The sequence below is a fragment of the Haliotis rufescens genome, unplaced genomic scaffold (genome assembly GCF_023055435.1).
Source record: "Haliotis rufescens isolate VD_foot unplaced genomic scaffold, xgHalRufe1.0.p SCAF_8, whole genome shotgun sequence".
In the NCBI taxonomy this organism is placed as follows: domain Eukaryota; kingdom Metazoa; phylum Mollusca; class Gastropoda; order Lepetellida; family Haliotidae; genus Haliotis; species Haliotis rufescens.
The window spans coordinates 13,374,243-13,392,117 of NW_025964372.1; the positions used below are offsets into that span (position 1 = coordinate 13,374,243).

At 42.4% G+C, this 17,875-nt stretch overlaps 1 protein-coding gene across 10 annotated transcripts in view; it reads right to left on the reverse strand.

Moving 5' to 3' along the window:
* Window positions 1-397: 397 nt before the first annotated feature.
* The window catches only part of LOC124117390, a 203,018-nt gene continuing 185,540 nt past the window's right edge, over window positions 398-17,875 (reverse strand). For all 10 annotated transcript variants that reach the window (XM_048388963.1, XM_048388962.1, XM_048388967.1 and 7 more), the window contains 10 exons: window positions 17,469-17,630; window positions 15,812-15,859; window positions 14,468-14,623; window positions 10,279-10,485; window positions 10,049-10,136; window positions 9,469-9,538; window positions 9,034-9,138; window positions 5,550-5,780; window positions 3,456-3,530; window positions 398-1,776 (listed from right to left, as the gene is read on the reverse strand). In XM_048388963.1, coding sequence (XP_048244920.1) covers window positions 1,663-1,776; window positions 3,456-3,530; window positions 5,550-5,780; window positions 9,034-9,138; window positions 9,469-9,538; window positions 10,049-10,136; window positions 10,279-10,485; window positions 14,468-14,623; window positions 15,812-15,859; window positions 17,469-17,630 — 1,256 coding nt within the window. In that variant the 3' untranslated portion in view covers window positions 398-1,662. The remainder of the gene's footprint in view (window positions 1,777-3,455; window positions 3,531-5,549; window positions 5,781-9,033; window positions 9,139-9,468; window positions 9,539-10,048; window positions 10,137-10,278; window positions 10,486-14,467; window positions 14,624-15,811; window positions 15,860-17,468; window positions 17,631-17,875) is intronic.

Genomic DNA, 17,875 nt, shown 5'->3' on the forward strand with positions numbered 1-17,875 from the left:
GCCTACATCAAACTGCTTGGAAGGACTCCTCACTTTGATGCTATGTAGGTGAAACAAGTCAGTTTCAGTAGTACTCCTCGCTTTGTTTGGGACTGTATGGTTGCTATTGTAGGTGAAACAAGTCACTTTCAGTACTACTCCTCGCTTTGTTTGGGACTGTATGGATGCTATTGTATGGATGCTATTGTAGGTGAAAAAAAGTCAGTTTTAGTACTACTCCTTGCTTTGTTTGGGACTGTATGGATGCTATTGAAGGTGAAACAAGTCACTTTCAGTACTACCCCTCACTTTGATTGGGACTGTATGGATGCTATTGTAGGTGAAACAAGTCAGTTTCAGTACTACTCCTCACTTTGATTGGGACTGTATGGATGCTATTGTAGGTGAAACAAGTCAGTTTCAGTATTTATCAGATCTTTATTCAGGTTCACAAAAGCATAAAATTGATTCAACAACATATATTACAAAAGAAAGTCTTATATGTGGCCACATTGTATGTACATGCGTCCAAAGTAGTTGCTCCACCAAGATGTAAGTCTTTAACTGAACTTCAACTGATATTTAATAAATGTGTTCACATATCCTTTAAGAAAATAAGTCCACACAATATTTCTGGTCTTTGTACTTTTTTTAACATGGAAATATCAAATTTCTATACTGATTTTTTTTTCTATGCAAGCAGTGTTAGCAAATACTAGTACAAACAGGTGTAGAAACTCTAGTAAAGAATTATTGTGTGTGGTAAGTTAGTAATACAATGTATTGTATGCTACACTCTGATTATTATAGAACATACAGTAAAATCAATATTGGTTACATTCAAAGTCATATACTAAAGCATGGGAAACATTTTATCTCAAGTATATCAAGATAATCAAGATTACTTTTTAAAGGCTGCACTATGTCTAAAGACAGAAACTATAACTGCAGGTAGTTCTCAAAAACAACAACTAATGGGGTAAAAAACTAGATGTGATTGCAAAACAAACATTTTTAGTAAAGAATGATTGTAATGCTCGTCAAACTGTTATGTGTCAACGATACTTCTTGATGAAATGCTAGAAACATTACTCCAATATACAATCAGTTATTTGTGGATGGATTTCACTTAAATATGGTAGCTCAAAAATCATATAAAACATATTTTTCTAAATATCACAAAGTCCAGATCCTTTCTGAATACATAGGAATGATTATACATAGTCAGATTGAAAGTTTGAGTGGATTCAACAACATGCTGCATATCGTAACAAAAAACATTGTCATGATGTACTATAGGGTGCACAGAGTATTTATAAGGGGAAAACTATTCACTGTTGGAACAGAAAAAATATATCATCCAAGATAGTTAGAAAAACAAACTCTAGATATGAAACCTTATTTGAAGAGGCACACACTGATCAGCATTATGCAATCAAATGTATATAAAAGACATGTAATGTGTACATTATCATCCGCAAACGTTTTCAACCATTTCACAATAGTTGAACTCAGAAAAGTCAAAATAAACAGTTAACATATTTGGGATGTTTTTTCTCTTCAAATCTGTCCTATTAAGACATCCCCAAAATTAAGTAGGATTCTATATCACAATTTGGTCAAACTGTTTGATGTCAACAATATAAAAAACCCAGAATGGCCCCATCTTGAAAGTGAGTTAACTCAAAGTCGGACTTTGATGAAGTCCTCATCTTGCTTGTAGGACCGATTGTCTGTCCCTGGGTACACCATTCCATAAGTGGCATTGGTGACAGCTGGAGCTTGGTGGTCTTGTTTCTGGAAAAGCAGAAGCATTAGGAGGTGTAAAACTACAACAGAAGATGAGGACATGTCTGTTTTTGAGGTAGTCGCTCTTACAAACCTCCAAATGTATATCTAATAAAACAAGCACCCAGATTCCATTGTCATTCCCTCCTCAGCTATAGCCTGCATTATAGATTTGTTTGTTTGGTGTTTAACGCTGCACTCAGCAATATTCCATCTACATGATGGTGGTCTGTAAATAATCGAGTCTGGACCAGACAATCCAGTGATTGACATATTGAGCATCGATCCAAGCAATTAGGATACGATGATATACATCAGGTTAATCAGCGAGGTTGACCACCCGATTCTGTTAGCCTCCTCTTACGACAAGCATAGTCGTCTCTTACAGAAAGCATGGATTGCTGAAGATCTCTTCTCTATCTGGATCTTCACAGAGGTATCTGCAATTGGGAGACTTGATGGTTGCTTAATACTCAAGGTTTCTTTTATTAAATGCATATTTCTTTTTTGGGGACTATATGTTAGTGTATTGATGAGGTTGAGAAGAGAGTTGAGGTCATTGCATGATACCACATGCACAATACCTATTAACACTAATGTCATGTAACTACTTTCCATGTAAAATCGACCGAACTATTTCAAGATCATAAGTTCAAAAACAGCATATTTTAGTTGCCCTTCCTCTACAAGTTGATTTACTGGATTGTCTGTTACCTGTTGTCAGACACTACAGGATTGTCTGTTACTATTCAGACACTACAGGGTTGCCTGCTACCTGTTGTCAGACACTACAGGGCTGTCTGTTTCTTGTTGTCTGACACTACAGGATTGTCTGCTACCTGTTGTCAGACACTACAGGGCTGTCTGTTTCTTGTTGTCAGACACTACAGGATTGTCTTATATCTGTTGTCAGACACTACAGGGTTGCCTGTAACCTGTTGTCAGACACTACAGGGTTGCCTGTTTCTTGTTGTCAGACACTACAGGATTGTCTTATATCTGTTGTCAGACACTACAGGATTGTCTGCTACCTGTTGTCAGACACTACAGGGCTGTCTGTTTCTTGTTGTCAGACACTACAGGATTGTCTTATATCTGTTGTCAGACACTACAGGGTTGCCTGTAACCTGTTGTCAGACACTACAGGGTTGCCTGTAACCTGTTGTCAGGCACTACAGGGCTGTCTGTTTCTTGTTGTCAGACACTTCATGGTTGCCTGTTACCTGTTGTCAGACACTACAGGGTTGTCTGTTACCTGTTGTCATATACTACAGGGTTGTCTGTTACCTGTTGTCATATACTACAGGGTTGCCTGTTACCTGTTGTCAGACAAGACACTACTTGGATTGTCTGTTACCTGTTGTCAGACACTACTGGGTTGCCTGTTACCTGTTGTCAGACACTACAGGATTGTCTTATATCTGTTGTCAGACACTACAGGGTTGCCTGTTACCTGTTGTCAGACACTACAGGGCTGTCTGTTTCTTGTTGTCAGACACTACATGGTTGCCTGTTACCTGTTGTCATAAACTACAGGGTTGCCTGTTACCTGTTGTCAGACAAGACACTACTTGGATTGTCTGTTACCTGTTGTCAGATGCTACAGGGCTGTCTGTTACCTGTTGCCATATACTACAGGATTGTGTGTTACCTGTTGTCATATACTACTGCAGACCTATGGAACATACCTTCTCTATGCTGTATTCACTTGAGCCGCTCTGGGAACCCGTCTCTGCTTTGTTCCGACGCTGACAACAGCAGAACTGTAACACACAGTTACATATTGTATCATGCAGCACAGTAACACACAGTCACATATTGTATCACGCAGCACAGTAACACACAGTTACATATTGTATCATGCAGCACAGTAACATATTGTATCACACAGCACAGTGAAACACAGTCACATATTGTATCATGCAGCACAGTACACAGTCACATATTGTATCATGCAGCACAGTAACATATTGTATCACACAGCACAGTACACAGTCACATATTGTATCATGCAGCACAACACATAGTCACATATTGTATCACGCAGCAAAGTAGAGTCACATATTGTATCACGCAGCACAGTAGAGTCACATATTGCATCATGCAGCACAGTAACATATTGTATCACACAGCACAGTGAAACACAGTCACATATTGTATCACGCAGCACAGTAACACACAGTCAAATATTGTATCACGCAGCACAGTAACACACAGTCACATATTGTATCACACAGCAAAGTAGAGTCACATATTGTATCATGCAGCACAGTAACACACAATCACATATTGTATCATGCAGCACAGTAGAGTCACATATTGCATCATGCAGCACAGTAACATATTGTATCATGCAGCACAGTAACATATTGTATCACACAGCACAGTACACAGTCACTTATTGTATCATGCAGCACAGTCACACACAGTCATATATTGTATCACGCAGCACAGTAACACACAGTCACATATTGTATCATGCAGCACAAAAACAGTCACATACTGTATCACACAGCACACTACAACAGACACATATTGTATCCTGCAGCACAGTCACATATTGTATCCTGCAGCACAGTAACACGGTCACATTTTGTATCACACAGCACAGTAACACAGTCACATATTGTATAATACAGCACAGTGACACACTGTCACACATTGTATCCTGCAACACAGTAACACACAGTCACATATTGTATGACACAGCGCAGTAACACAGTCACATATTGTATCACACAGCATAGTAACACAGTTACATATTGTATCACGCAGCACAGTAACACAAAGTCACATATTGTAACACACATCACTGTAACACAGTCACATATTGTATCATACATCACAGTTACACACAGACACATATTTTATCACACATAACTGTAAAACAGTCACACATTGTATCATGCAGCACAGTAACACACAGACATATTTTATCACACAGCACAGTAACAGACACATATTTTATCACACAGCACAGTAACACAGTCACACATTGTATCCTGCAGCACAGTCACATATTGTATCCAGCAGCAAAGTAACATACAGGTACATTGTATCACGCAGCACAGTTACACACAGTCAAATATTGCATCACACATCACAGAAACATACAGTCACATACTGTATCAGGAGTGTGTTGGGTTTAACGCAGCTTTTAACAGTATTCCAGTTATATCGCTTAATGTTGGAGGAAAGCCAGGTCTCAGACGTTTACCACTTTGTTGAAACCCAAGAACACGGGTATGGTGCTGACAAACCTAGAAACATAATCGGGGAGAACCAGGATTCAAACTCACAATCATAGGTTTCTGGCATGCCCAAGGGACACAACTCTGCACAACGAATCACAGTGTCTAAGATGGCAGGGCCACCCGTGTCCCTGTATCTAGCAGCACAGTAATACCATCACATATTGTATCACACAGCACAGTAACATACACCTAGATAGGTCTTCAAACTATCTGTTGATGCTGTATGTATGCTACTTACATCTACAAGCATATATTAACACTGTGTATGCTACGTACACAGACCAGCACATGGTGACACTGTATGCTACTTACATAGACCAGCACATGGTGACACTGTATGCTACTTACATAGACCAGCACATGGTGACACTGTATGCTACTTACATAGACCAGCACATGGTGACACTGTATGCTACTTACATAGACCAGCACATGGTGACACTGTATGCTACTTACATAGACAAGCACATGGTGACACTGTAGGCTACTTACATAGACCAGCACATGGTGACACTGTAGGCTACTTACATAGACCAACACGGAGAGGAGAACCAGCCCCACAACGCCTGCCACCACGGAGATGATGATGATAACCTTCTGCTCCAGGGGTTCTGGCTCGGGCTCAGCTGGGGGCATGGCTGTTGTTGAGGATTCTTCTGTGGGAGGCTGCCCTTCAAACCGGTTGGTTCTGCTGTATAGCCCTGAGTTGGCCACCAGTGCCTGACCTTCAAACTTCACTGACATATCACCACTCTTTATCTGCAATGTTAGAAGTAGTCATTAAAAGTATTAAATCCTTTACTCTCAGTTTGTAGTAGAGGCATTTCCAAATCAAACTTGTATTCTTAAGGCAAAAATGCCCCAATCCAACTTATTCATAAGGCAAAAAAGACCCACTGGGCTAACAGCATTACTTGAAAAAATATGCTTTTAGGACAAAATCTTTGCAACAAATAATGACACAATGTCCTTGTGGGCTTCAGTTTGTGCAAACTGATCCACATGCCCAACATGGTTTACCATAATGATACTATAACATCACAAAACAACATTTTACAGTGGGGATCTATTCTGCAACGGCTTTGAAGGAAACTAGCCCATATGAATCGACGTCTAATGCTGAGAGTAATGTCTACAACCATCTCAGCATCATGTAGAGCCAGACAAGAGTGTGATGCACAAGTAGCCATGGCCCTGAAAGGGTTCCCTGTCACTGAGCTGGTCCACACTGTCACTGAGGTCCTCAGGACCTTGTCCTTGAGCTGGTCCACACTATTACTGAGGTCCCCAGGACCTTGTCCTGAGCTGGTCCACACTGTCACAGAGGTCCCCAGGACCTTGTTCTGAGCTGGTCCACACTCTCACAGAGGTCCCCAGGACCTTGTCCTTGAGCTGGTCCACACCATCACAGAGGTCCCCAGGACCTTGTCCTGAGCTGGCCCACACTATCACTGAGGTCCCCAGGACCTTGTCCTTGAGCTGGTCCACACCGTCACTAAGGTCCCAAGGACCTTGTCCTTGAGCTTATCCACACTGTCACTGAGGTCCCCAGGACCTTTTCCAGAGCTGGTCCACACCGTCACAGAGGTACCCAGGACCTTGTCCTTGAGCTGGTCCACACTGTCCCAGAGGTCCCCAGGACCTTGTCCTGAGTTTATTCACCCTGTTACTGAGGTCCCCAGGACCTTGTCCTGAGTTTATTCACCCTGTTACTGAGGTCCCCAGGACCTTGTCCTGAGCTGGTCCACACTGAGTGACTTGCAGGCTTGTGGAGATACCATATTTCCTCTATTAGAGGCCTGGCATCTATTCTGTATAATACTGACACTGCGCCAACTCACTACCTTACTGAATCCCAAACTTTACAGTCACACAAAGGGTACATTGGCAAGAAATGGTGACTATTAATCACTACATATCAAAGTACTAGATATCTGGCATGTAATTGCAGCCCAACTTCTGTCTTTATGTGTGTATCACACTGCATTAAGTAGATTCAGGCTTATTGGAGGTCCTGCATATCTTTTTGAGAAAATATGGTAGATGGAAGACTACAGCAGCGAACACAACACTTACTCACTCATTCACCTACTTATACCCATATGTTTGGATCACCCTGATTCATCAGTCTGCCAGGACAACATGTGACCTAGTGTGACAAAGTGTGGATCTTACCCTGTTCACCATCATGTCTGCCAGGACAACGTGTGACCTAGTGTGACAACGTGTGGCTCTTACCCTGTTCTCAATCATGTCTGCCAGGACAATGTGTGACCTAGTGTGACAACGTGTGGCTCTTACCCTGTTCTCCATCATGTCTGCCAGGACAATGTGTAACCTAGTGTGACAACGTGTGGCTCTTACCCTGTTCTCCATCATGTCTGCCAGGACAATGTCTGACCTAGTGTGACAACGTGTGGCTCTTACCCTGTTCTCCATCATGTCTGCCAGGACAATGTGTGACCTAGTGTGACATCGTGTGGCTCTTACCCTGTTCTCCATCATGTCTGCCAGGACAATGTCTGACCTAGTGTGACGACATGTGGCTCTTACCCTGTTCTCCATCATGTCTGCCAGGACAATGTGTAACCTAGTGTGACAACGTGTGGCTCTTACCCTGTTCTCCATCATGTCTGCCAGGACAATGTGTGACCTAGTGTGACAACGTGTGGCTCTTACCCTGTTCTCCATCATGTCTGCCAGGACAATGTCTGACCTAGTGTGACAACGTGTGGCTCTTACCCTGTTCTCCATCATGTCTGTCAGGACAATGTGTAACCTAGTGTGACAACGTGTGGCTCTTACCCTGTTCTCCATCATGTCTGCCAGGACAATGTCTGACCTAGTGTGACAACGTGTGGCTCTTACCCTGTTCTCCATCATGTCTGCCAGGACAATGTCTGACCTAGTGTGACAACGTGTGGCTGTTACCCTGTTCTCCATCATGTCTGCCAGGACAATGTCTGACCTAGTGTGACAACGTGTGGCTCTTACCCTGTTCTCCATCATGTCTGCCAGGACAATGTGTAACCTAGTGTGACAACGTGTGGCTCTTACCCTGTTCTCCATCATGTCTGCCAGGACAATGTCTGACCTAGTGTGACAACGTGTGGCTCTTACCCTGTTCTCCATCATGTCTGCCAGGACAATGTGTAACCTAGTGTGACAACGTGTGGCTCTTACCCTGTTTTCCATCATGTCTGCCAGGACAATGTCTGACCTAGTGTGACAACGTGTGGCTCTTACCTTGTTCTCCATCATGTCTGCCAGGACAATGTGTAACCTAGTGTGACAATGTGTGGCTCTTACCCTGTTCTCCATCATGTCTGCCAGGACAATGTCTGACCTAGTGTGACAACGTGTGGCTCTTACCCTGTTCTCCATCATGTCTGCCAGGACAATGTGTGACCTAGTGTGACAACGTGTGGCTGTTACCCTGTTCTCCATCATGTCTGCCAGGACAATGTGTAACCTAGTGTGACCTAGTGTGACAACGTGTGGCTGTTACCCTGTTCTCCATCATGTCTGCCAGGACAATGTGTGACCTAGTGTGACAACGTGTGGCTCTTACCCTGTTCTCCATCATGTCTGCCAGGACAATGTCTGACCTAGTGCGACAACGTGTGGCTGTTACCCTGTTCTCCATCATGTCTGCCAGGACAATGTCTGACCTAGTGTGACAACGTGTGGCTGTTACCCTGTTCTCCATCATGTCTGCCAGGACAATGTGTGACCTAGTGTGACAACGTGTGGCTGTTACCCTGTTCTCCATCATGTCTGCCAGGACAATGTGTGACCTAGTGTGACAACGTGTGGCTCTTACCCTGTTCTCCATCATGTCTGCCAGGACAATGTGTGACCTAGTGTGACAACGTGTGGCTGTTACCCTGTTCTCCATCATGTCTGCCAGGACAATGTGTGACCTAGTGTGACAACGTGTGGCTCTTACCCTGTTCTCCATCATGTCTGCCAGGACAATGTCTGACCTAGTGTGACAACGTGTGGCTCTTACCCTGTTCTCCATCATGTCTGCCAGGACAGGCAGTTCAGCGGATGGGGCGACCAGGTCTTTCTTGTCTTCCAGGGTTGTGTCCACTTTGATGCTCCCCTTGTACACCTGGCAACACAAGACACACCTTACAGCATACATCTACAGTGTTTTCCATGAAATGTCACCTGTGAGTTCTGAGGGTCCCTTTAAGGGACATAGAGACAAAGCATGTCGTGGAGGAATGGGCAGGGTTTGGACGTCTTTGGCAAGCTTTGGTGAGGCATGTGGGGGCTTGAGGTTGTTTTCCGATCTGCTTGGACGTCATTAGACCTACCTGAATATAATTTGACCTACCTGAATATAATTTGACCTACCTGAATATCATTTGACCTATCTGAGCGTTGTTACACCTTCCTGAATGTTGTTACACCCCTACTTGAATGTTGTTACACCTACCCTAATGTCCTTGATGAAATCTTCAGCATCAGCTATGCCTGAGCCCTCTATGATTGACATGATGACAGCTCTGAAACAACAGGTCAACTACATGTCAACTACATGTCAACAACAGGTCAACAACATGTCAACAACATGCCAACAACATGTCAACAACATGTCAACAACAGGTCCACCACATGTCAACTACAGGTCCACAACAGGTCAACTACATGTCAACTACATGTCAACTACATGTCAACAACATGTCAACAACATGTCAACAACAGGTCAACAACAGGTCAACTACATGCCTACAACATATATTCATCTCCACAAGATTTAGCCCTATCTCCCCCTGAGTCAGCATTCTGTGTAAAGATTTCGGAAATGTTAAATTCCATGAACAACAACCTTCCACATATGGTTAAAATGAAACCCATCCAGATTTCTCCCTGTGATTAAACAAGATGGCAGTTTGTCTGCAATTCTTTAACCTGAGCGAACAGGCTGAACTGTTATAGTCTCTCCCAATCCAAGCAAGACAAGCCTTGTAATGAAGAACAGTCCCAGGATTTCCTCCTCCTAAATGTTTGCTCACCTCTTGAATTCCTCTATCTTGTTGGCGACAAGGCTGAACTCATGGTCAAACTTCATCGTAATCACAATGTTCACTGTCTCATTCCGACCTGGAAAATATGTTTACAGGGGTACTTAGATTCTTGATCCTAGCACACTGATCATACATTTGTTATCCTGCTCAATTCACTCACAAGGTAGCTTTGTAAAAAGATGTTTTCTGTTCTGATCAAGCAATAACAGTAGACTTACCGCAAACTTCGTACAAGTCTGAAAGCTTGAGCCATTGACCGACACCATCCACACACCAGCAGCGGTCATCTTGACACTGTTTGGGTTCATAGCGGCCATCAGGGCCACATGTAGGCAGGTAGACCGTGGTGGTCCCGGTCACCAGCATCTCTCTCTTCATCTCCATCTTCTTGGTACAGTGGGTCATCTGACAGTGGGTGTGGGTCACTGCCAACACAGCCACATATAAACATGCAGTACACTGGCCATCTGACAGTGGGTGTGGGTCACTGCCAACACAGCCACATATAAACATGCAGTACACTGTCCATCTGACAGTGGGTGTGGGTCACAGCAAAACACACCCACAAAGTCACATCTGTTGTCATAACGGTATAAAAATCTACACTGAAGCACATTGTCATACCCATATTTAAACCGACTCTGTTATACATTGTCACAACCATACTTAAACCGACTCTGTCGTACATTGTTATACTCGTAATTAACCACCACTGTCGTACATTGTCATACTCGTATTTAATCCATCACTGTCATACATTGTCATACCAATATTTAAACCGACTCTGTCGTACATTGTCACACCCATACTTAAACCGACTCTGTCTTACATTGTCATACTCGTAATTAAACCACCACGGTCGTACATTGTCATACTCGTAATTAAACCATCACTGTCGCACATTGTCATACCCATATTTAAAACAACTCTGTCATACATTGTCACACCCATACTTAAACTGACTCTGTCGTACATTGTCATACTCATAATTTAACCACCACTGTCATACATTGTCACACCCGTATTTAAACCGACTCTGTCGTACATTGTCATACTCGTAATTAAACCACCACTGTCGTACATTGTCAAACTCGTATTTAAACCAACACTGTCATACCCATACTTAAACCGACTCTGTCATACATTGTCATACTTGTATTTAAACCAACATTGTCATACATTGTCATACCCATACTTAAACCAACACTGTCATACATTGTCATACCCATATTTAAGGCAGCACTGTCGTACATTGTCACACCCATATTTAAATTGACTCTGTTGTACATTGTCACACCCGTATTTAAGGCAGCCCTATCGTACATTGTCACACCCATATTTAAACCGATTCTGTCGTACATTGTCACACCTATATTTAAACCGATTCTGTCGTACATTGTCACACCCATAGTTAAGACAGCACTGTCGTATATTGTCACACTCGTATTTAAACCAATACTGTCATACATTGTCATACCCAGACTTAAACCGACTCTGTCATACATTGTCATACTCGTATTTAAACCAACACTGTCATACATTATCATACCCATACTTAAACCAACACTGTCATACATTGTCATACCCATATTTAAGGCAGCACTGTCGTACATTGTCACAACCATATTTAAACTGATTCTGTCGTACATTGTCACACCCGTAGTTAAAACTGGACTGTTGTATATTGTCACACTGGTATTTAAGGCACCAGTGACGTACATTGTCACACCCGTATTTAAGGCAGCACTGTCGTACATTGTCACACTCATATTTAAGGCACCACTGTCATACATTGTCACACCAGTATTTAAGGCACCACTGTCATACATTGTCACACCAGTATTTAAGGCAGCACTGTCGTACATTGTCACACCCATACTTAAACCGACTCTGTCATACAATGTCACACCTGTATTTAAGACAGCACTGTCGTATATTGTCAAAACCTTTATTTAAGGCTGTACTGTTGTACATTGTCACACCCATATTTAAGGCAGCACTGTCGTACATTGTCACACCCGTATATAGTTCGATTCCCGACATGGGTACAATGTGTGAAGCCCATTTCTGGTGTCCCCCGCTGTGATATTGCTGGAATATTGCTAAAAGCGGCGTAAAACCATACTCACTCACTCACTCACACCCGTATATAAGGCAGTTCTGTTGTATATTGTCAAAACCTTTATTTAAGGCAGCACTGTCGTATATTGTCATAACCGTATTTAAGGCACCAATGTCGTACATTGTCACACTCGTAATAAAGGCACCACTGTCGTACATTGTCACACCCATATTTAAATCGACTCTGTTGTACATTGTCACACCCGTTTTTAAGGCAGAACTGTCATACATTGTCACACCCATACTTAAACCAAATTGTCGTACATTATCACACCCGTATTTAAGGCAGCCCTATCGTACATTGTCACACCGATATTTAAACCGATTCTGTCGTACATTGTCACACCCGTAGTTAAGACAGCACTGTCGTATATCGTCACACTCGTATTTAAACCAATACTGTCATACATTGTCATACCCAGACTTAAACCGACTCTGTCATACATTGTCATACTCGTATTTAAACCAACACTGTCGTACATTGTCACACCCGTATTTAAGGCAGCACTGTCGTACATTGTCACACTCGTATTTAAGGCAGCACTGTTATACATTGTCACACCCGTATTTAAGGTAGCACTGTCGTACATTGTCACACCCGTATTTAAGGCAGCACTGTCATACATTGTCACACCCGTATTTAAGGCACCACTGTCGTTCATTGTCACACTCGTATTTAAGGCAGTACTGTCGTACATTGTCACACCCGTATTTGAGGCACCTCTGTCATACATTGTCACACCCATATTTAAGGCACCACTGTCATACATTGTCACAACCATATTTAAGGCACTACTGTCATACATTGTCACACTCGTATTAGAGGCATCACTGTCGTACATTGTCACACCCGTATTTAAGGCATCACTGTCGTACATTGTCACACCCGTTTTTAAGGCAGCACTGTCATACATTGTCCCACTCGTATTAGAGGCATCACTGTCGTACATTGTCCCACCCGTATTTAAGGCAGCACTGTCGTACATTGTCACACTCGTATTAGAGGCATCACTGTCGTACATTGTCCCACCCGTATTTAAGGCAGCACTGTCGTACATTGTCACACCCGTATTTAAGGCAGCACTGCCGTACATTGTCACACCTGTATTTAAGGCAGCACTGTCGTACATTGTCACACCCATATTTAAGGCACCACTGTCATACCTTGTCACACTCGTATTTAAGGCACCACTGTCGTACATTGTCACACCCGTATTAAAGGCACCACTGTCGTACATTGTCACACTTGTATTTAAGGCAGTACTGTCGTACATTGTCACACCCGTATTTAAGGCACCACTGTCGTACATTGTCACACCCGTATTTAAGGCACCACTGTCGTACATTGTCACACTCGTATTTAAGGCAGTACTGTCATACATTGTCACAACCGTATTTAAGGCACCACTGTCGTACATTGTCCCACCCGTATTTAAGGCAGCACTGTCGTACATTGTCACACCCGTATTAAAGGCACCACTGTCGTACATTGTCACACTTGTATTTAAGGCAGTACTGTCGTACATTGTCACACCCGTATTTAAGGCACCACTGTCGTACATTGTCACACCCGTATTTAAGGCACCACTGTCGTACATTGTCACACTCGTATTTAAGGCAGTACTGTCATACATTGTCACAACCGTATTTAAGGCACCACTGTCGTACATTGTCCCACCCGTATTTAAGGCACCACTGTCGTACATTGTCACACTCGTATTTAAGGCAGTACTGTCATACATTGTCACAACCGTATTTAAGGCACCACTGTCGTACATTGTCACACTCGTATTTAAGGCAGTACTGTCATACATTGTCACACCCAAATTTAAGGCACCACTGTCGTACATTGTCACACCCGTATTTAAGGCAGCACTGTTGTACATTGTCACACCCGTATTTAAGGCAGCACTGTCGTACATTGTCACACCCATATTTAAGGCACCACTGTCATACCTTGTCACACCCGTATTTAAGGCACCAATGTCGTACATTGTCACACCCGTATTTAAGGCAGCACTGTTATACATTGTCACACCCGTATTTTAGGCAGCACTGTCGTACATTGTCACACCCGTATTTAAGGCACCACTGTCGTACATTGTCACACTCGTATTTAAGGCACCACTGTCGTACATTGTCACACCCGTATTTTAGGCAGCACTGTTGTACATTGTCACACCCGCATTTAAGGCAGCATACACCTTGCCACTAATTTGATGAAAGTTAAAGTATTACAAGTCAGACAAGCAACCTAGTATGATATAAAGACAACAAAGCACCCACTTGCTGTACAGTCAGTGATGTTCTCATTGGTCAGCATGTCCGTGAATACGGCTTGACATGTGCATGGATCCACATGACACATGGCACATGGATCCCTCCCACAAGTCTGGGTCTCACACACGTTGGGGCACAATCTGGGGGGGCAGGCAGGCTCCGCTGGAAACAGACACAAAGCAGGAATAGGATGATCCCATATCAAGCATATTTTGCACACTGAGATATACATTGTTTGATAAGCTATTGCACATTTGCCAAGACACTGTTTCCCAGGTAAATTTAAAGGAAACAGACTGTTAAATGATGGACAACATGGCATTCCAAGAGCTAAGTTGGACATGAGTGTAGCAAGGTGTCTCTGTAGTCAAACCTGAAGGTATGATAAACTGGAAGATTTCATTCATTATGAATTAACCCTAAGACCAATGAGACCATTAATGGTAGCATAGCATAATTCCACTGTGTTGATAAACATGTGATTTATCATATGATGGGTAGTGTTTTTGGAGAGATAAACAAACAAAAGAGGTCTTAATTCTAACAGGGCCTACACTTTCAATGAGCATCATACATTCAACCTGTGCTTAACATTTCCAATAAGATGTCCTAATGTTTGGGAGCTTCTGCAAACAAACATGCCTGCAAATCAATTGGCTCTGTTTAATAAATGACACAGGTCAATGTAATATAAGTATGTGACCTTGACCTTTTACCAACTCTGTACTTTATTTATATGTACTTCCAAAGTAGCAAATGCACACATCTAAAGATTCTGTTAGTTTAAGCATTGCATAATGTCATAAAGACTTAATTTCTGTTGTGTGTTTTGGTATCATAGATATCAAACACAAACAAATACATTTTTTATTCCTTACACATCTAATTGACATGATGACACACTCTATATGCTATATGATGGAGGTCTGTAAATAATCAAGTCTGGACACGACAATCCTGCGATTGATAATATCACCATTGATCTACGCAATTGGGATACGATGACATGCATCAACAAAGACAGTGAGCCTGATGGCCTGATCCTGTTAGTTGCCTCTTACGAAAAACAGTTGTCTGTTATAAACATGGGTTGCTGAAGACCATATTCTAACCTGGATCTTCATGGGGTACAAAAATGGATTGCTGAAGACCTATTCTAACCCAGATCTTCATATGGGACAAGAATGGATTGCTGAAGACCCTATTCTAACCCGGATCTTCATGGGGGACTAGAATGGGCTGCTGAAGACCTATTCTAACCCGGATCCACTACTAATGTCTTCTGAGACTTCTGGGGGACTCCTGATTCCTAGCTGAGTTCCCCTAGTGCTGCACATCACTGAACCTTACCTTGACACGAGGCCTTGGGTTCTGCATACATCACAGCGCACTCATCCTCTGCAAGGAAGAGATAACAATAACAATCCTCCTAACAATGAGACATAAGTGATTAGCCTTTTCATAAAAATTCAGCAACATTAACAGAGTGTTCTGTGCTCAACACCTTCACTGTAGATAAAGTAGAGTATTGCCTACCCACTCCAGATCACCCTCTGTATCAATCTCATTAAAATCAGATGTTTTACTCCAATACAACACCACTCTGTGCGAAGATGGACATCTTCACAGAAGCTTGTGTCAGGCTCATTTATAAATGACATCATGTATAAATATCCACAACAATATGAATAGTGTGGCTTTATTTTTTTGCATTCAGAACTCCCCAAATATATTCATTTTCAATGTACAGAAATCAGATCTGATTTTAATGAGATTGCCTTATATATATATACTTCTGAAAACAATATGGGATGTACCATCGAGTTTGTGACATCAGTAAATGTTAATAATGATTGTGACCACGTCTTGCAATGTCTGCATGCGTTTGAGGATTCTGATGGTAGCTCTGATTAGAAGTCACTCCACTTGCAGAGCTGCGGAGAGTTGGTCCAGATTGTGACGCCCCCCCCACCCCCCAGGATGCTGGCACACACAATGTTCAAGGTCACTCTACTCAGTGAGGTGGAAGATAGGACTTTCAGCTTGCAAAGGTGAGTACCTAGATGTTTCCATGATACTACATTGGCACACAAGCTGGATATGCGTTATCCTATACATGCAAACAGGACCAAGACTGGCCAGAAAACCCCAGGACAACAATGACTGGACATCCACTGCCCTGAGGTAGGTGATGGCAGCCCCCCCATCACTAACCCTCAACCATATCGGTTGTGCTGTGATGTAGTACACTGCAGGTATCTCTCATCAATTGCCTCACAATACAACTCAAGATAACTGTAAAACCTATAGATGATGGCCCTAAACTTGATGATCTGAAGCTAACCATTAATGCTGAGAGTCTTATCTTAAAATCTTCAAAGCATTTTTCATCTTTATTTTTATGACTTTAAAAGATTTTGCGTATGCAAATTATATAGCTTTGAATTCAAACTTTGAAATAAAGATATTAACACAAAAGTTACATGGTATGTTCAATACCTCTGACATCAAGCTTTGCTTGTATGCTCACAGTTGTTCTACTTCTGACATGAGGAAGTATATAAATATGGCAAGAAGGATTGAAAAAGGTTAATATTTGAAACTTCATATGCAAATCCAACAATGAGAAAGTCAATGATCCATGATGCCATTATTACCATATAACTGTAGCGTTCTCATCTACATCTCCTATCACATGGGGTAAAAGACTTACTCATGTTCAAATACTAGAAAATATGACAACAATCAATGTGCCGGTGCGAGTCATCCACAAAGTGTTTATAGTACTACAGCACTCTTAAGCCTATGATTAACTATAGAGTTAACTATGATAGGTTGTAATGCTTGGAAGGTCGTATTGCTAGGAAGGCTTTATATTTTCGGAACCCAGCGTTTTTGAAATAATAGCACAGGATCCTATTTTATGAGATATTAACAACCCTAACAGAGATGCAGGAGTAAGGCAATGAAGACATCAGGGAACGAGGGGGAGTGGAACATAACCTACCGCCACATGTTTCCACCTCCTCAGTCTCCATCATGAACTTGTGGCTGCAGTCTGGTGAGCACAGGTTGACCACACAGGTGGCATTGGGGTTGCCGGGACACACCTTGCCCATGCAGGTATCAAGGCAGCTCAAGTTGGGGGTGCCCCCATTGCTGCAGTTCACTGAAATACACATGCATATACTGAAGGTTGCACAGGTAAAGAGGGAATGTTGATATTAGATGTTTGTTTGTTGTTTAACTCTGCACTCAGCAATGTTTCAGCCATATGACAGCAGTCTGTCTATAAATGAAGACAAGACACTCCAGTGACTGACATTATGAGCATCGATCTATGCAATTTGGATATGATGACATGCATCAACCAAGTCAGCAAGCCTGACCACCTGAATCCATTAGTCACCTCTT